General features: G+C 41.8%; 1 protein-coding gene across 1 annotated transcript in view; it reads left to right on the top strand.

Moving 5' to 3' along the window:
- The first annotated feature begins 6 nt into the window (after positions 1 to 6).
- Positions 7 to 20,576, top strand: part of COLGALT2 (collagen beta(1-O)galactosyltransferase 2) — a 98,832-nt gene continuing 78,262 nt past the window's right edge. The window contains exon 1 of the mRNA XM_012802617.2: positions 7 to 190. Coding sequence (XP_012658071.2) covers positions 180 to 190 — 11 coding nt within the window. The 5' untranslated portion in view covers positions 7 to 179. The remainder of the gene's footprint in view (positions 191 to 20,576) is intronic.

Consider the following 20,576-nt stretch of genomic DNA (forward strand, 5'->3'; position numbering starts at 1 on the left):
GCCGGGCGCGCTTTGCCGCCGAGCCGGACTCAGAGGACGACGAAGAGGAGGCGGTGGTCTTCCCCGAGTCGCCCCTGCAGAGACCCACGGTGCTGGTGGTCGTCCTCGCCCGCAATGCTGCGCACGCGCTGCCGCCCTTCCTCGGCTGCCTGGAGCGGCTGGACTACCCCAAGAGCAGGATGGCCATCTGGTGAGCCGACGGGGTCCCCGGCCGCCGCGGCGGGAGGCGGGGCGGCCTGCCGGCGCGGACAGCGCCCGAGGGGACGCCGCGGGCACGCGGGAAGCCCGGCGCGCACACCGTCGCCCAGCCTGCTGGCGTTCTGGGCGGAGCGGGCGGTCGGGCTGGGGAAGGACGCGCGGGTCTGTGTGAGCCCGGGGCGCTACAGGGGACCCCCAGCCCACCTGAGCTCGGGTGGATGTGCGGACTGGTGGCTTTGTTCCTCCTTCCCCTGCCACAGGAGGCGTGGGCTTTCAACTCTCAAGGTTTTCTCTTTCCCCATCTCGCACTCCTGGCCGTGATGTAGGAGGATAGGGTGCTTGTAGCCGTTCTTCGCCTCCAACTGCGACATATGGAACGTAACGGCGCTGGCAAGGGGGGGTTGGGGTCCTCAGTGGCTGGACCTAGAGGTGGAGATTGGGCCTGGCCGCCGAGTCTCCCCCCTACCCCACCACCGTGGGGCCCGGTCTCCTTCAGGAGCGGTCCAGGCCGTCCTTTCCCGTGCATCTTTCTGGGGCGCATTCCCCGCCGCAAATGCAAACCCCGCGGGGCGCCTTGGGGTACTGCATCCTGGGGAGCAACGGAGACTCCCTCGGAAAGATAAACAGTCAAGTTTTGTCCCCGGAAAAAAGACCTCTGGGCCTGGGGCAAGGAGGCCTAAGGGATCAGTGGGGGTGGTTGCCCGCCCCACCTGTAGATCTCTGTCCGGTCTCACACCTTTTATAAATGCAAGTACCAGTGGGAGAGAAGTTGGTGGCCAGAGGAGCTGTTAAAGGGCGTGGGGAGGAGAGGGTGGATGCTGGCCAGGGGAGATGGGCTGCCGGGTCCCTGAAGGAGACAGACCCTGGTCACTCTGGAACACTTTGCATTTTGTGTTGATAAAGGGGGCTGTGCTCAGACAAGACAGATCCTTAAAGCGGAGGCAGGCGGGGAGGAGGAGGGGTAGAAGCAGCAGCTGGATTTGGCAGCCCAGAGTACCTGCGGGGAGAGGTGCAGGCGCGAAAGCAAACACGTAGTATAGTACCGCGCTGTGCTGTAGACTGCTTTACTTGACTGCCTCGGCGGAGAAGGGCACATTATGTGGAAAGTGGGAGCGTTGGTGCAGCCAGGTTTTAAACCAGAAGGAAGGATTTTTTCTTTAACCACTTCAGTGCTAAAAGAAAATTTAACAAATGTTCAGTTCTTTTAGTTGCTTTCTTCAAAAGAGATGTCTTGCAGTATGGATGTGGCCTTTATGCACTATTTCGTTTTAAGAACATTACAGTATTTACAGTAAATATGAGAAGTTAGTGTGGGGTGAGAGAGGCACCAGGAGCAGACTTTACCACCTAATTTGCAGACATTACTCCTTTATCACACAGCAAACTTTGAAGAGGATTACAATCATCCTTATTTTGCAAATGAAGAAACTGAGGCTTGGGTCAGTTCAGTAATTTACTTAAAGTCACAGAATTAATAAACAGTGAAATTGGAATTTGAACCTAACCCAAGCTTGTCCCTAAAGATCACCCTAAAAAGGTAGTGGTGGTGGGAATATGACATAAATAAAATTTATATTAACCTGTAAACTACAAATTATGAGTCTTGCGTTGTTTATCACTAGCTTTCATATGTGATTTGGGGCTGGTTGCTGGAGAGTTATAGGCTTCAGTTTCCTCATCAATAAAATGAGGGAATTGGAGTAAATTACTTCAAAAATTCTATCTGACTCTTGGATTGCATGTATTTTATGATTAGGATCAACTAGCACCAATGTACTCCCTAACCCCCCTAGACATTCCAGATTATAGGGACATTGGTGCTTTGTTTATTTAAATATGTCGGTTTCCAGTTTGGAATAGACCTTTGAAATTTATTTTCCTTTATGGCCAGTATCAGAAAATAAAAGAATCTCAAGCCTTGGGTAAAGCCTTTAGCAACCTTTGAATCAGTCACTGAAGATTCTTCTTTGAAAAATATTAGTTATGTCCTAGAAACCCTGTATAATTTATTAGGTAATAGGAACATAAATGCTAGTTTCTAAATAGTTCTTTACAGCTCTCACAGTATCAACTTTGTTCTCATTTGGTCCTTACTGCCATTCTGTGAACAAATAAAATTATCTGTATTTCACAGAAGAAACTGCATTTTAAAGTAAGATTACATTTATTTATTAATTCTACAAATACTTTATGAGCACTCATGGTTCTTCTAAGAACTTTACATTCACTTTCTCCATACTGGTCCTGTCAGGTCATGTACTAATATAACCTTTTACAGATGGGAGAACTAAGGCACAAAGAGATTGTGCAAGCACAAACCTTCTTAGAACCAATCAAGTTAGGAATGAAAATGTCTAATAAAATGTGGTTCCTTGCAGACAAATGTGACTCTCTTTACTGGGCAGTGTGAGGTGATCTGAATGGCATTTAAATAGTTTTGGGGGGAACCAAAGGATTTTAAATCGGTTGTATGGTCATGGAAGGCTTCTCAGCATGTAAATGCTTAGTTTGAACTGAGATTTGAAGGACGAACAGAAATCAATTAAAACTCAGGAAAGGTAGGTTCCAGAAAACGGAGACAGCAAGGCAAAATACGGTCCTGGAACATTAACCAGAGTTTCCTCTCCGGGAAGTAAAGTGGGTGACAGATCTCATGATTGCAGGTCTCCAATTATATTGTACCATAGGGCTCTCTGGAAATACTGGCCTTTAGCACTAGGGGAATGTTTGGTTGAGAAAGTTATGGGATATAAGCCTCCATTGGGAGGCAGTACCTCACTTTAGGATGTTACAACTTTGAGGGACTTCTGCCAGTTGTTTTCTTCTAGTTTTTCATTCCCAAGCTCTGTCCAACATTATGAGATGCGAAAGTGATGAAGTGTCCACTGTGCAGTCAGCCCATGCCAGTGTCAAAATTAATGTGAGATAGTAGAACTTTACAAAACAGAACTGTGTTGAGAACAGAGCCTGGGGTGCTACCTTCCTTTGAATCTGATCTTAGTAACACACTCTGTGCAGACTCCCTCTTCTCATTCATCCACTTACCAAGGGCTAGAGGAGTGCTGGTAAGACTTCTTTCCTAGATGGGTCACTGAGGAGTCTAGCCCGCTGATTTCATTTAGACTTCCCTGTCATACACACATACTTGTTTTTTTGTAACCTAAAGTTCTGGACCAGTTCTGTACTGCTCATACAAGTGGGTATGAGTACCAACAAACTGACCTGAAGAGTCTGCTGGCAGAGACTGTCTGCAGTCATGTCATTTAGCATCAAGTTTATTCAGATTAGGTTGAATAAAGGAAAGTGTGTATTTTAGAGATACTTTATATAGCAAGAAGGAAAACTTTTTACATGTACCTGTCTGATCTCAAATTCCACCAAACGTTTTCTTTCGAATATCACAACTCTGTGATAAGGAAGATATTTCTCGTGCCCTCATTGAAACCAGTACTGAGTTTATGAGAATCAGCACCGTGCTGAGATGAAGGGAGCTGTGAGGCACTGTGACACGTGGCAGTGTTCCTCAGTGGGTTCTCTTTAATTCAGTGGAGCCATGAGCAAGTGGCCTTAGCAGTGGAGAGAAGGCTGACCTCATCCCCTTCCCAACCCTATGATTAAGGACAGTAGGGCCATGATAGTGAAAACTGGAACATGGCACAGGGAAAACCATTTGGCCCAAATGAGACATTTTGTCTTTTGGAGAGCCTGCTGGTGCTTGTGGGAAGACAGCGGGGACCCACAGAGTCTATGCAGGCACAAGGCAGTAACTGCCGTGTAATTACAGAATGATTTGCGTATTTCTTTTTTCTTTTTTGAGACAGAGCCTCAAGCGGTCCCCTTGGGTAGAGTGCTGTGGCATCACAGCTCACAGCAACCTCCAACTCCTGGGCTCAAGCGAGTCTCCTGCCTCAGCCTCCCAAGTACCTGGGACCACAGGCGCCGGCCACAACGCCTGGCTTTTTTTTGGTTGCAGCTGTCATTGTTTTTTGGTGAGCCCGGGCTGGATTCGAACCTGCCACCTTAGGTGTATGTGGCTGGTGCCTTAGCCCCTTGAGCCACAGGCGCCGAGCCGATTTGCGCATTTCATTTGGTAGAGTTTTAAAAAGTAATCTTATAGATTTTTAAATAAAGAGATGAGTTTTTGTTGACATACACAGTGATGAGCTTCTATTTGCTCTGGGGTTCTGGTCCTAACATTTTGCACACTACGTTACTTCTGTATTGTTTGAAGATTATCTTGAATTTATCTCCACGTTTTAATGCCCAACCAGTGGGATTTTGGTGAATGTTTAACTAGACACCCTACTATATATGTTTTTATAAGATGGTCCTAAAATGTGTTATTAATGATAGTTTTCAGCACCCACTGGTGCTGAAAGGTGGTGTCTTATTTTATCACGACAATCTTAACATTAAAAGTTGTATGTTATCCCTATGGATGATGTTTCAGCTTAGGTCTGAAAAAGTAGATAATGCTTTGGTTTCCTTCTTTCTTTTAGTCTGTTTTCCTTACCTTTCTCCTCGTCGTTATTCGTCCCAACTGAGTAGTTTAGTACAGGGAAAGAAGGATGGAAGCCTGGAGTCAGACTAGGACAGGAATCTGTATGATTGGGGGCACATTAGTGAACCTCAGTCTGAGACATCGCTGCCTCATCTGAACATGACTAATAATAAACAGCTACCTCGGAGCATTGTCCTAACAAGTAAATGAGAGAATGTATATGCAAGGTCTTTGATAGTAAACGTTACTAAATAAAGGATAGCTGCTGTGTCCTATCTTTTCCCATTTGTCTCATCTCCTTTACCTTTCTCTTTTAAAATAAAGATTTCAAAAAACCTTCAAAAAGAACTCAATTTGATTTTCTTTTTCCAACAAAAAATTATCAGCATAATGAAAGTAACATTTATGGAGCTGCAGTTCTAAACATTTTAGTTTGATAACTGATTTATCCCAGACACCAGCCCTAGGCGGGAGGTGCCGTTAAATTTCACTCTCATTTTACACATTTTACATTACAGAGAATGTAAATAATTTGCCTGAGGGAGGTCACAAAGATAGTGCAGGGTGGAGCTGGAATGTGACCTGGGCAGCTTATGTCGCAGACTGAGTATGCACGGTCTAAGAGCATGAAAAGACCAATTAGTTCTAATTTTTGCTTCTGTTGGTTGACCCAACTTGGGATGATAAGAAGTGTTTCTTTCAAATGAGAACTGTCACTTCTGCTTGAGTAATGCAAGGGACTCAGTGGTTCCCTTCCGCTGTCTTGGTAATCTCATCACTTAGTTCAGGCACTTTCTAGTTGCTGAACTCGGCTCTGTTTTGGTAGATTTCATAGGGATAGAATGAGACTAACTATGAGTGTTGTACGTAAATATGCAGGTCACTGGCTGTGATCACAGTTACATAGGAACAGAAAGAAATTTCTCAAGTATTACCAATGGTAAAGGATTAAGGCAGCACTAATCGCATACATAATGTCTACACTTCAGGTTCATGTTGGTCAGACAGTCAGCTTTTTAGCCTTTTTAATTAGTGGTCTTACATTTGGTTGAAATTCAGCTTTATTCCAGATGATTGGAGAAAATATCAATCCTTCCCCCAAACTCCAGTTTCAAAACACAACTGGACCTCAGAATTATTTATTTCCTTTGGTAAAAAAAACGGAAGTGACTAATAAATGCCATCGATCCTATTGTTCCAGTGATGACAAATTGCCTGCAGAATTAGAAAGAATGCCTAAATTGTCCTGGTTCTACTTTATAGAGTTCTGCGGATGAGGAATGTAAAGCATGGGGGCAGTTAAGGATTTCCCCTAGTAAATTACACAGTGGATCCCTGTTGGAATGAAATGACTGATTTCTAGAGTTTTAATCCTGTGTAGCTGTCTTAATGATTATTTTATAACAAATAATCTTCACGATTTAAAGGAGGATGTCAACTGTTCTAAGTAGAGTTTGGTTTTCACAGACTTGTTGTTAGCTCCTGTATCCAAAAGATTTCTACCACTGGCTCCCCTTGTGACTGCAGGTACATAAGCATGTGTTTCGAAAGGTCCTCTCTCCCTTGTCTGTTTCTGGTGGTTCTAGGAGTGAACAATGAAAGCCTTGTAAGTGGGAAAGCTGCTGGTTGTGCCTTGGTCCTTTTCCCAAGACTTAAATGTACACTTGGGTCATATCACTGTGTGGCACCGTCTCCAGGTCTACAGCACAGTATAGTAGCACCATTATGAGGCTTATATAGGCACCGTAGTAGGAAAATTATAAGGCTTGCTTCTGTACATGTCTTCATATAACATAACAATATACAGAGAGGTTAAAGTCACAGAAAAATTATTACGCTATAGCATGGTCACTAGACTTGTTCCCCAGTTACCAGATTGTGGAGTTTTGCTACCTGTGTTGAAATCTTAGCTATTCTCTGGAGTTACAAAATGTGTGTACTGTATGTTTGGACCTTTTTATTCTCAAAGGAGTGACTTGTTCATTTAATTGAATTTAATTGATGTTAGAATATCAAAGAGTATTGATTTTAAAACATTTGAATCCCTTAAGGTCTTGTGGATCAAAAAAAAAAAACAACTTTAATTATTTTAAGAATTTGCCACTCTTTTCCTTTTTAAAAGTAATATACTCACATAATGAAAAGTTCAAGCAGTAGGAGTGGAAATATGGTATTTCTCTAGAAATTTCTATGCATATAAATATATCCTTTTTATTTCAACCCAGATATACGAGCGTTTTATATCAATATATCCTGTTCTGCATAAGTGGAATATCTTTAAATCCATCTCTCTATCTCAGGTTCCTTGAATGCTGCAGCCCCCCTACAACTACGCCCCAGGTGGCACAGTGAGAGCTGGCTTCACATAACACCTGTTCCAGGTAGTTTCTCAGATGGTCTCTCTGGTTAACACCCATGCTGCTCTCTTGTTTTTGTTTCTCTAGCCTCTAAAAAATCTGGCCCTAAGCCCATTTAAAGAAAACAAAACTTTCTGATGAAATGTAATACATATCCAAAAAGTGCATGTATCATAAATGTAGAGCATGATAATTTTTCACAAACAGAACGTGTCCATGTAACTAGCACCTGACCTTGCCAGGCCTGCATTTGTACAGAGCAGCTATTGTTGGGGCTGAGTAGCCACCGTCCCCGTCCCTTGGACTTTGTCCAGGCAGCCAAGCCCCCATCAGCCCACTCTGTGTGCACTTGCAATTTGCCCCCAGCTTTCCCCCCTTGGCTTCACATGCTGACCCCATGGGTGTGTGTGTTGTGACTCTCGCTGCTCAAGGAGCCCTAGGGCAAGTAGTAACTGCTTTTTGGAATGGCAGGCTTGGCAAACTGCCTGCCTGGGCCGTAGTAAGAAAAGGAACAGGACTGTATTACTTTTCTCTCAGCTATCCTTTCCTTTGGTAGGAAAGCTGTGTTTTAATGTTCATAAAAAAAAAAAAAAGATCTCGTTATAGGTAATAATTGAAAAGGCATGTAGAATAAATAGGTAATTGATTCGCTGGAACTTTCTGCTGTTCAAATCCATGAAAACACAGCATTTGTGGTTGGTGGCTTTAGCCAAGTCTCTTGCATGAATTAAACCTTAGATTTGGCTGGAGGGCATTTCTTTTCCTCCCTAGGCGCACCATAGAGAAATCCTTTCAGACTTAGACTTTAAATAATACCTCCATAACATTCTGACAGGGCTGAACTTATGACTTTGTAACATGTTTTATTTCATCAAGGAAGCAGTTACCATTATTTTGGTTGATTGTAAATTCAGCAAGCTGAGATTGGTCCCCTGACTTGGTTGGTCCCCAAGCTGATGAGCATTTATTGCTCTCCAAATATAATGCAAAATAATAATAATCCCTTCTTTTAGGGTTTTCTGACTAATGTTTGAAGTTGAAGATGTGTATTTCAGAAACATGAATAAATTCATAACAAGTGATCTTGGGCTGTATATCCTTTAAGAGTATGGTGGAAGACTGAGTCTGGGGGCAGCCTGCTGCCACAGAAGCCTTTCCAGATTTCATTGGCACCCTGCCCTTCCTGGTTGGATCACTTTAAGGCCTACTGAGGGGTGTCTGAGGCTAGAGAGAGGAGGATCCTTTCATGGAGCTTTCCCCATTTTGGATGACAAGCCCCCAAACCGTGAGACTAGCTTAAAATATATGCATCGTAGACAATAGGGAACTAGGCCTCTTCCTTTCTAGCCCTCTTTCTTTCTGAGAGTGATTGTGTAAGTTTTGGGGATGAGGAGGGCAGTGGGTAAGAGATACGACTCTAAGAAAGGGAAGTTTATGGGTGAACATTGTATGTTCTCCAGGAAAGCCATGTTAAGTGAGAAATTGCTGCTCTTTCGGGTCTTGAGAAAGAAAGAATTTTCTGGAGACTCATAGTGGAACTCAAATTCCTAGGATAGCTGTGAAAACTGTAGTTGTGGACATTTGGGGCCATGGCATTCTCAACACGGAGTCCCTTGCTGAACTAATAGTCTGCTTTTTACTTTCTTGGTTGCCAGCCAGTGCTGTAATCCTGTCCCAGCTCCACACACCACACTGATTATGGTTGAGACCAGCCAAGATAGTGGAAAGTTGCTGCCAAGTAGAATCAAGATTTTTCATGTCATCTCCGCACCATTGAACAGTGAGCTTGTATGCAGCTCCCACACCGGCTGCTCTCCCTGCTAGGAGCAGGTTGGGCTGGAGAACACTCAGACAGATAGACAGTGTCTTGTACTACAGATGGATTTGGTGGTGTTGGCATGTGAGACTTGTAGCAGCCAGCACACTAAAATATTTTAGAAGACTACAAGTCTCCTCTCTGCTTTTCCTCAATCTTGTTAGACTTTAAGATTTACCAGACACATTATTTTCATTCTAGAATTTTCTCTAGTACAATAAACTATGGATTTCTGAAACAATGAATTGAAAAATGCCATGTACATTCTTCATTTATTCAGCTATCACAGGTTGTCTATTGTCTATATGGGTAACTACAGGTGATCATGTTGAAATCAGTAGTTAAGGTGGCCTAAAAGTGATTCATCCCCATTGACCTAGTTCACTGTTCTGCCAGCCTCTTGGTAGAGGACTGCTAGTCTTGACTAGTTTTTCCAAATACTGGTCAAGGGTCAGCTGCATCTCAACACTCGGGGTGTTTGTTAGATACATAGGTATCTGGTCCCCATTTCAGCCATATTCAATCAGATGGTCCATAGGAGGGACTGAAGAATTTGTATCTTAAGCAAGTACTCAAGTGATTTGGATGCACCTCTGGGTTTGGGGACTCCAGGATATGAACTCCCAGAAGGCCCACTGAGGACTCAGGGATCTTTATGGAATGACCAAAGTATCGAAACATGGCATTTTCAAAGTTGGGAAAGTTGGCATAGTCTGGACTCTCCTACTAAACTCCAGATTCCAGATGTTCAAGCCATCAAAAAGGCCAAGGGGTTTTCTTACGAAGAGAAGTACTAGGGTACAGGATTACATAGGGGAAACACAGCCAGGCATGCATCATCTGGGTTTTTTTTTTTTATTAAGTCAAGTCACATCTATTCTCCCTCCATCCAACAGAGGCTATTAAAAAAAAAAAAATTTTTTTTTAAAACAATAGCCAGAACTGCCCAATGTATGAAACTCCTTGCACTGGGGCTCAATATAAATGGCACTGTCTTAAACTTTTTTCTTACATGATCTGTATCTTAGATAAGTTCATTAAGCATTAAGAGAGTGTAGGGAAATCTAATCAGTGCATTTCCCTCAATTAAATAGTATTCATTTGAGCCACTTTAGTCCTCATATTCCCTAATCTTTATTTCTTTGTTGCTTGTATTTAATTTTCTTACCTTTGGCATTCTCTCCGGCATGCTATTAAAAACTCCTCCCCTCATTTGTGACAAATGTAACCACTCTATTAAGTTAGCCTGCTTTAATAGTGCTGGCAGTTCAGCCTCAATTACATGATTTCGCCAAGTCCTTAAACCTAGTATCCCAACTAGTTATGAACTCAAAATACAACTTTTCATGAATTCACACTGTTCTGTTCTGCTGTACATAGGATTGTTTGGATTTTGTTACTGCTGCACAGAGGCATGTTTTAGAGAGTTGATATGGGAGAATTATAACAACTCAGTTGCTTAATTTTGTACTGTTTCAGATCCTATTTTCTTGCGTTCTTTAGGTGACAGAGCTATCAAAAATCACAGTAAAAGCTCTCAAGTTAATGCATCCATTTTCTTTTTCAATCTTTTTTCCTACTCAAAAATGTAAGCTGTGTTCTACAGCTTAGCATGGCCCGCTAAGAAGATATAATCACTTGGAGATGAAGTGAGTCTGGTGCAATAGGGCCCCCAGGACACTTGTATTTTCTTTGCCTTTTTTTTTTTTTTTTTAAGACAGAGTCCCACCCTATGCCCCTGAGCAAAGTGCAGTGACTTGGTAGCTCACTGCAACCTCAGACTCTGGCTTGTGGGCATCCCACTGCCTCAGCCTCCAGCAGCCGCAGGGATTACAGGCGCTCACCGCTATGCCTGGCTGGGTCTTTCCATTTTTTTCATGAGTCGGGGTCTCACTCTCGCTCAAGCGAATCTCCAACTCCTGAGCTCAAGCAATTCTTCCTCCTCAGCCTCCCACCGTGCTGGGATTACAGGCGTGAGCCACTGCGCCCGGCAACACTTGTGTTTTTCAACCTTTTTTATATCTCCCAGACCCTTGAATCTGTAGTTAAACTTCTGCGGCCCACTTAAATTATGTTGATCAAACAAAGAGAGTAAAGGCTCTGCTGCTGTAGCTCAGCAGTTGGGCAGCAGCCACACACACCAGAGCTGGGCAGGTTCGAATCCAGCCTGGGCCTGCCAAACAGCAATGACAACTGCAACCGAAAAAATAGCCAGGCATTGTGGCAGGTGCCTGTAGTCCCAGCTACTTGGGAGGCTGAGGCAAGAGACTCGCTTAAGCCCAAGAGTTTGAGGTTGCTGTGAGTTGTGACGCCACAGCACTCTACCCAAGGCAACAGCTTGAGACTCTGTCTCAAAAAAAAAAAAAAAAAAGAGTAAAAAGAAAAATGTATTTACTGTACTTTGAACTTCTTTCAAAAATAGTTTAATTAATGATCTTTAAAAATTTTCCCAGCACACTTAAGATCCTCTGAAGCACATGAGGGTGCCACGGCACACTGGTTGAAAATCACTGCTCTCGCCCAAAGAGGCCTCTTTTATGTTTTCTCCTCAGTGTACAAATATCATCACTTATTATTTGATGACCAGAAAGCTCATGCTGGGTCCTTCTGAACAAGTCCCTTATCTCCAGTCCTCAGTGCTAGAATTATGGTTCTCAAATGCAGCTGCTTCCTAGAATCATTTGATGAGGTATTTAAAAATGTCAATGCCTGGGTCACATCCCAGACCAATTAAGTATGAATCTACAGGGTACAGCCAAGGACACTGACATGTTTTGAAAACTTCCTAGAGGATGATAATATCTAGTCTGGTTTAGAGACCTCTGGATGAAATGTTCTCTGGGGTCCTTTCTTGATCTAATATTCCCCACTTCATGGGAGTGACCATATCTGCATGACTTTCATCAATCATAACTGTCCATAGTAGATGTTTCCCGAGCCCTTTAAGACCACCTCCAAAAGATATACAGTTCTAGGTATCTTTCTGAGGTGGTCTTAAAATAGCTAATTTTTCCAAAATAATTAAAAACTAAAAAATTAATAAATAAATATCTAATTTTTCTAGGAAGCTCACGACCTGTCATCCTATTGTATGCAAACACCTGTGCCCAGTGATGTATTCAAACAGCATTGTCTCCTTTGGAAGGCACGGGTTTGTTGGTGACTGAACGGCCAAAGAACACGGCAACATGAGGGCAAACCTTGCAAGCGTACATGTCAAAACTTCTTAGGAAGGAGCTGTGTGTGCCAGGCAGCATCAGCCCAGGATGTCCTTCTTTGGCACACAGATGGCTGCCTTTTGGCTACGGGAGCTGCATGTATCAAAGCTTCTAAGCACATGAGCCAGGGTCTGGCCAGCTTAGGATTCCTTCCTTCAGTATGTATTTTGGTGTGTTGCCCAGCTTTGCTTTTAGGTTTTTTATTTCAGACCGGTGTAGGGCCTCTAATCATCCCTGGGTATTAAATGTCTGATGTTACTTTTAATGGCTTTGGAGTTTAGCTTCTTTTGTTTCTAGATTTGCATAAACAGTGCTGCCTTTGTCCTGTGGTCTTGCCACAGCTTCAAAGCTTGGACTGGGCATCAAAGACAGACTGGATCCTCCTTCCTTAGGCATCAGATTGCAGCCATGCCAGCAGGTGACTGAATGTTACAGCCCCACTTCTGGGCCAGTTTTCTGTGTCTCAAAGACGATGAAGCTAGATTCTGCCAACTCCTCTTTGATAATGGTTCTGAATCTTAATAGCAATTCATAATGCCTATGCAAATCCTGGTAAACTAAAAGAAACTGCTGGTGTCTGTCTAAAGAGGAAAGGACAATAACTCTTTAATGTTTGCTGAACTCCCTTTGCCCTGTGAGAGGCAGATTATTAAATGTCTCTCTGGGAAAGCATTGAACCTCCAGGCCCATTGGCCAGACTTGGCTACTGATGTCAGCTATGCGAGGGCCCAAACCCTCATTTTCCCATGTGTCTTATTAAAATAAAGGCAGTCGATAAATTTTCAGTTACCTCTACATGGATAGATAAATTTTCAGTTACCCATACATAGATTGTATGTATTTTAAATACACAGAAGCTAGTTTTGAGAACAGGGCAGTTTGGTCCAATCATCTAATACACCATTGAGCTATACCTCTGTCTCTGTGATGTCTCTGGGCCTGCTGGTTGTATGTTTAGACAGAAGAGCCTAATTTTTCTCTCACCTTGGAAAAAAGCTGGAAGACATTCAGCAGTATTCCATGAAGGAATTCCAGCACCACTTACATCTGATTTCTTAGGTGTTAGCTCCTTTGCACTCTCTGGGTCATGAACCACCGTACGGCAGATTCTCTTGAATTCTCTTTCCTTGTCTTGGTCTCCTCCTCTGTACAATGAGTGTTGGATGGGCTAATCTTTGAAGAATTTTCTAGCCACAATATGCTATGTATCTGTAGTTCTACCACTGACATTTTGGAAAATGAAACAACTCATTCTGTACCCATATTATTTAAGATGGCACTTTGAGCCTTTTTTCTGTATTTGTACTTAGATTTGATTTCTTCAGTAGTTTTGACTTAATCTACATCTCAAGTCCTCCCTGATTAGACTAATCATTCATATCTACATAAAATTTTTTAAAAAACTTGCCTTCTATCCTGAGTGAAAATGTTTTCATGAATAACAGCAGCCAAAAAGAAGGGCTGTGATGAGAAGGGAAAGAATCCAGAGCATTATGTCAGAAGGCAACGTTCCAGATCTGCAAACTGGGAAAACCATTGCCGTTGACACTGGGGATGGGATGTTTGCGGCATGAGTGTACATCTTGCAGGTGTTTGATTAGATTTAAGTTTTCTCAAGTATGAAAAATAAATAAGTGCAACTCTTCCCTGGAATTTCCCCTGACCCCTGTTTTTTGGAAAAGGCAAAAATAGGAGCTTGACATTTGCCGTCGTGATGGGAAAAAAATATATGTGTTTGTTCTTTACAGAAGCTGCTGGCCTGTGTAGGCCATCTCTGCACAAAGAAGGTGACTTACAGGTGTGCTTTGGGGGTTAGAAGAACCTGGCTGTTGGAAGTCAGGTCTCACCAGGCTAGTGGGTTATTACACTGAAGTGATAGCTGCTCCCAGGGAAGGACTCTAATTCACAGTGGTGAATTACACGTAGAAATGGTAAGAAATGGTGATGCTTGTGTAGACCAGAAGCATGAGTGCTGTGAAAGGTTCTTATAACATGAAGTCCAGGACCACCTTCTTTCTTACTGATGCTTTACTGTAGGGACAGAAGGAAAGTCAGGGGAGGGAGATATGGGAGACTGAGAATCCCTTGTCTCCTGAGTCTGAATTTATATGCTGTAGAAAAATAAAATCAAGAAAGTAAGAATTTCCTTTTTCAAAGATGACTTACATTGCTCAGGTTGAGTTTCTAACATCATGCGCTTCCCTTTCTGAGCTGTAACTAATACATGAAAAGCAATTCCTTCTGTTGGATCAGAATTGTCTTGAGAAAGCACTGCTCTTTGGCTGCCTCCCTCAGCCCTCTCCAGTCTTGGCTACTCGGCTGATACTCTTCAGCTGTAAGCTGGCTGCTTCATTTTCCTAAAATCTGGCACCAGCTGTTTTGAGTTTCTGAAGGATGACTCTTCCAGGATGCCTTGGTAACAATGGGGCTGAGGCATGATAGCATAAAATGCCCTGTGAGTTTTTACTGTGATATCATAGGAAATGTGATTTAATGGACTGAGGGTAAAATCATTTCTGTCCATTATCATAGGAAATGTGATTTAATGGACTGAGGGTAAAATCATTTCTGTCCATTATCATAGTAAATGTGATTTAATGGACTGAGGGTAAAGTCATTTCTGCCCTGAAGAAGAACGAAGCCTTTCTCTCCGCTCCATGTAATAGTTTGTGAGATTCAGTGCTGCTTCCCCTCATCTGTATATCAGTTTTCAAGTTTTGGATAACAAATTGCCTTGGGGTTCTGTAGCTTTGAATCAGAAAGCAAATAGGTTCTCTGGAAGCAGCACTTTATTGTTCTGATGTCAAAAGAGCAGAGGGTAAATAAACCATGGTCTGTGTTTTACCTTCTGAAATCATTTCTCCGTAGTGAATTTTTAGAGTTCTCATTTTATAATCTCACTCCTAACATAGTTTTTACTCCATTTTCTCTTTACCAATTTTTTCCTTTTTGTTTCCAAAGAGGCGTTTTTCTAGGTGAGTTTTGGTTTATTGATGGAAGGATCTGTTTATTTATCCATATATTTAGTTTTTACGGTTATAGTAGAAATTTAGCTGCCTTATCTGAAGTAATTGGGAGAAACTGTTCTTTCTTTCACTTTGTAAAAAATGATCATGACTTTTAAAAATGTAGACAGAGAATTCTTGTTTTTAGCCACTTAAAAACAAATTGCCTTCCATGGCCTTTGATACCCAAGAAGACAAAGATTCCACATGGCTACAGTCTGTGGTTATTTCACCCTAGGTGATAAAATAATACATTATCATTTGCAGACCCCCGAATAAACAACTGTTAACCAGTGAGATCATTTTTGGTAGGAGAATTGCGTATGTCATTGTCTCAAGAGAGACATGGGCTGCAGATTTTGTCTGAGGACCTGCTTCCAAATACTTGATTAAACTCCTCCCAGCTTTGTCTGAACTTGAGATTAATCTCACTTTGACATTTCAAAGAGCTCAAATATGGCACATTCCCCACTCAATAGATTATAAAACAAAACCAGTAACCAATGGCCGACTACAAGGTGAAAGGGACAACAGTAGTCATTTTATGATTCATTTCATTTATTCTGTCAATGTCTTAGTCTGTTTTATGTTGCTAGAGCAGACTACTACAGTCTGGGTAATAACTTCTAATGAACAGAAATATAATTGGCTCATAGTTCTGGAGGCTAGGAAGTTCAAGACCGAGGAGCCTCTGCCCAGGGTCTTTTTGATGTGTCCTACTGAGGTGGAAGGGCAGAGCGAGAGAAGGGTAAGAGAGAGAAAGGGGGGCCAAACGTGTCCTTTTGTAAAGACCCCACTCCTGAGTTAATGAACCCATTCCCTTGACAATGCCATCAATCCACTCCTGAGGACAGAGCCCCCATGTCCCAATCACCTCTTAAATGTTCTATCTCCCAACATCACCACATTGGAGACCAAGTTTCCCTCACATGAACTTTGGAAGACATGTTCAAAGCGTTGCAGTCACTGAGAAGAAATTTGTATTTTTCCCCAGTTCCTTAGAAAAGTAGAAAGCTTTGATTATTTCTTTGAAAGTTCTGTAAATATTGAAGTAATATGTAAAAACATGAGGTTTCATGGATATTTCTTGCCCGACTTCAAAGTCCAGTTGTTTGAAAATAGTGAACTGGAATCGGGGCAGTGCAGTAACTGACCTTCAGGATGCCCCCGTAATCCTCGCCTCCTGGTATCCATTCCTCTGTGGTCTCCTCCCAGGCTGCATTTTGTGACTTAAGATCATAGACTAGGTGGAAGGGAGAGCCTTTGACTTCCCAGGCCAGATCCTAAAAGGCATTGCATTTTCTGCCCTGCAGTGCTTGCTCTGGGGGATGCCAATTCCCATGCCGGGGAACATTCTGGCAGTCCCAAGTGGAGCTCACATGGAGAGGCACCAAGGCCTGCAGCCCCTGGCCAGCACCACTTCCAAGCACAAAGGAGAGGATTCAAGTGAGAATGTCATAAGTATTTGACCCACTCAATGTAAGAACATAATCAGTGCCACTGTTTGAGGTGCTGGAGGTGTAGATACAGCCTCTGCTCTGATGGAGCTTATGGTGCACTGCAGGGGAGAGATGATAAACAAGCAGTGAGCAACAAGGTGATTTTAGAAGGTATGTGGTAAGGAGAAAGTGAAGCAGGATAATGGGGCGGAGCTCTGGTAAGAGAGTGCTCGATGTATAAGTTGATCCGAAAAGGGCTTTTGGAGAAGGAGGTATTTGAGCCAAGGCCTGAACCGTGAGTAGCCACCTCATCAGGGTGGTGGAGAGTAGAGGAGTGGAGAAAGTCAGGGAAAGGATGTGCGCATTGGAGGAAAGCAAAAAAGGTCGGTATGGCTGAGGCTTTATTTGTTTGTTGTTGTTGTTTTTTACTTATGTCAGATTTGCGTTCTGAATAGCATGCCATTCTTCTCTGAGCTTCTTGGGAGAGATATGGTCAATTTTCAACATCGTTAACAACAGTGTAATATGTTTTGATTTTAATTCTTACTAATCCACTAAACCGTGCAATTTAACATCTCCCAGTTAGTGAAAAATAAATATTATTTGTGCTGTTAACCTTTGCATCTTATGTTAGCAAATTTCCTACTTTAACATCCTCGGCATCCTGATTTCACAGCGGAATGTTCTCAAATGACTTTCTTTTGGCTCTGCTGACATCAGTGGCAGTGCCATTACTAATAAGATTCAGGGGAGCAGTACTCATGAAAGAAATGAAAGTGCTTTATCTGAAAATAACAAACAAAATTAAAACATCAATGACAAATGAAGTGGCTTTCTACGCAGCCACTAATGAGTCTGAAGCCCGGGGAGGGCTGGACACTGCCAGGTCTGCATCTGTCTTTTCTTCTCTTACTTAAAGCACAGGTTAGGAGTGTCAGAAGGATCTGCTAAATGGATAGCATGCATTATTGAGTTTTAGGTGAATTATTTTCCATTCTTCTGAACTTCCACTTTTCTTTAGGCATAGAGCAAAAAATTCACAAAAATATCTAGATCAGTGTTTTGGATCCTATTCTGCATCTTCCCACAGGAATCATTTGAATACAGTCCACTTTGATGTCCTTGTTTCCTTGGGTAACATCCCAGCGCATCTCATCTTGATTCAAAAGAACATTTCTCAAACTGGCTCTGGGCCAAGCAGAGTGATTTGTCTTAAGCTCTGAGTCTCAACTATGGAGTGTTATACTTGGGAAAAACTCTTCTATCGTGTTCACTGGTCTGCAGCTTTTTGATTTCTTTCTCTCCAAAAACAGAAATAAGACCACCAAACATGTAGAATGTGAATTAAGAGCAATCTGCTTTGCACGAATGTTTATTTTCTGCTTAATCTAGTTCATATATTAATATAACAGAGAACTTTGTCATTCCCAAGTACAGGCTAAGGGTACTGATTACTGATTTAAAAAGAAAAATCCTATAAATCAATATTGGGGTTATGTTTCCTCCATAAACCCATTAGCTCTGTCCTGAGGAAAAGTCTCAATGCGTAATTATTAATATTTCAGGCCAGTGAGCTCATCGCTGTCTGCTTGGCAAAGCTCAGCTCTGGTTTCTTCATGAAAAATAAAATAGCTGCCAGGATTTTTTTCTGTCTCCTACCTGAGCCCTCGTAAGTGCTGTTTTTCTCTCCAGAAGACTAAGATTCTTTGGGTTAAAGGCATTTCTTCTGCCTCCCATATAGTGTGACCAGAAGTGAGTTGGTAATGAGATGCCAAAAATCAGAGAGCCATGATTTGTTTGTTTTTCAAAGAAGATGCACATTTATAGGGATCATGAGAAGGACCTCAGCCATTCAGAGCCAAGTGTTCAAATTCAAGATATTTCAAAAAGTCTAATCCCTAAAGAAATACTAATTATACTGTGGTTGGCTTTAGACAGATGTATGGTTCCACAATGACCCCTATTTGTTTTAAAAAGGCTTCCCCTGCTCCCCTACTTTTGGCATTCCTACTGCTGGCTGCTGGCTACTGGCAAAAAATACTCCTTCCTCCTCAGTTTATTCTGATCCCTGCTGTCTGGAGAATCTTCCAGCATATTAATTTGTAACTTTTAGAGAGATTGCACACTCACTTCTGTAAGGGCCTGTGTGTCCAATTTGGCTCTAAAATATCTCACACCTTCTCACTGGGATATTTTGTGTAGTATGACTGGTTTACATCTTACTGTATCTTATTCAGATTTTCAAGGTAAAATGAAGAATGTGTATGGTCTGAAAGGTTTATAGTGTTCCTTGATTTTATTGGGAATGAAGAAGTTCCTATGAATGAAATCATTGTTAGAATTTGTTTTCCATTTTGTTTACTTTGCTTCTGAAGATATTTTGAAACCTTGATTTCTGGGAATGGAATTCTTTGTATGCTTCCTAGGAAAGGAAATAGAACACCAGTTAGAATAATTAGTACTAGAGAAGGAACATTCTTTTTCCTCCTGTAATACTACTGCCCCTTCGATTCAAACACAGTGAGATGGGAAGAGGGCACGTTCCATCTGTACAAGTTACATCTCACAGATACAATTTTTAAAAGTAGCTTTGCTTTTATCAAATATACATAATAATTTAGTGTAATTATATACTTAGGAAATCAGTTTCAATTACTATGTAACAATTGTGTCTGCTTAACATCTAAATTATTCTTCTGAAGAGCTTGTTAATCTCTAGTGCCCTGCAATTTATAATACCTCTTATTTAATAATGAGGGCTGATATTTATTGGACTTTTATAGGGTAGCAAACATTATGATAAGTTTCCATGAATTAACTCATTCCAAGCTCCCAACAACCCCATGAAACATAGTAGTAGTAGCCTTATCTGACAAAGGAGAAACTGAAGTTTAGACGAATTAAGATTTTTCAGGAGCTACATGTTTAAGGCAAAGCAGTGATCTGACCCAGCCCTAGAAGTGGGTTAACTGTGAAGCTAATAGAGCCTGGACTTTAGTCCTCCTTGTTCTGGGGGGCCCAACACTTGTATTCACATTTGTTTTGGTAAGATCTGCGGGAGAAAATACTTCCTAAGCAATTGGCTAAGATGCCTTGGCCAACACTCCCTCCATCACACTTCTTGTTTGGGGTGGCCCTGGAATGGCCATGGGCTTATCTACAAACTAATTGAGAGAAAGATAATTTAGAGGGCACATCTAATTTGCAGTTTGTGAAATAATGTGGTTTAAGGTTACTTCCATAACTTTCATTTAAGCGCATGATTTGGTTCTCATTAATGCCTAGTCAAAACAAAACTATCAGAAACATGCTTGACAATGCCGTGAGGACAAGTGAATATAATTATAAACATACCAGACACATTTCTCCCCCCTGTGGAAATCACATAAAATAGAAGACACAAACTTGTGGCAGTACTATGAACAGTACAATGACGTTACTACATCTGAACTCATACGTTTTCCACACACCCCCAGTTGTGTTCTAGAAGATTCACTGCATGTTAGCCTGAAAACATCTGGCAGTTCCATTCGAAACGGCATACAAAACTGTCACCAACCCAATGAAGTGGCTTGGAAGCTTCCTAAACTGTTACTAATGAAAAGCAAATTTCAGTCAACCATGATTGAAGAAAGACTAAGTTACATTGCTATTCTGTCTGTATGAAAAGATATTAGAAATAGGGTGGCACCTGTGGCTCAAAGGAGTAGGGTGCTGGCCCCATATGCTGGAGGTGGTGGGTTCAAACCCAGCCCCAGCCAAAAACTGCAAAAAAAAAAAAAAAAAAGATTTAGAAATTGTTGTTATATGAAGCAGTTGAGAGTATATAAACAAAAATTAAGAAGGTAAATTTATAGAAGTATCTCAGGTAGTTATGAATAAAATATTTTCCTGGGTTGTGGGTGTTCATGGCATTTCTTGGCTTTTAAAAATGTGTTATAATTTATGTCCTCTTTTGAAATCAATGTTCACTTTCTATCTTTCATTTAAATTCACATTTTATGTTTAAGTTTATATTTGGAATTTTGTATCTTTTTTTTTT

The sequence above is a fragment of the Otolemur garnettii genome, unplaced genomic scaffold (assembly GCF_000181295.1).
Source record: "Otolemur garnettii isolate 467f Iridium unplaced genomic scaffold, OtoGar3 scaffold00016, whole genome shotgun sequence".
Taxonomy (NCBI): domain Eukaryota; kingdom Metazoa; phylum Chordata; class Mammalia; order Primates; family Galagidae; genus Otolemur; species Otolemur garnettii.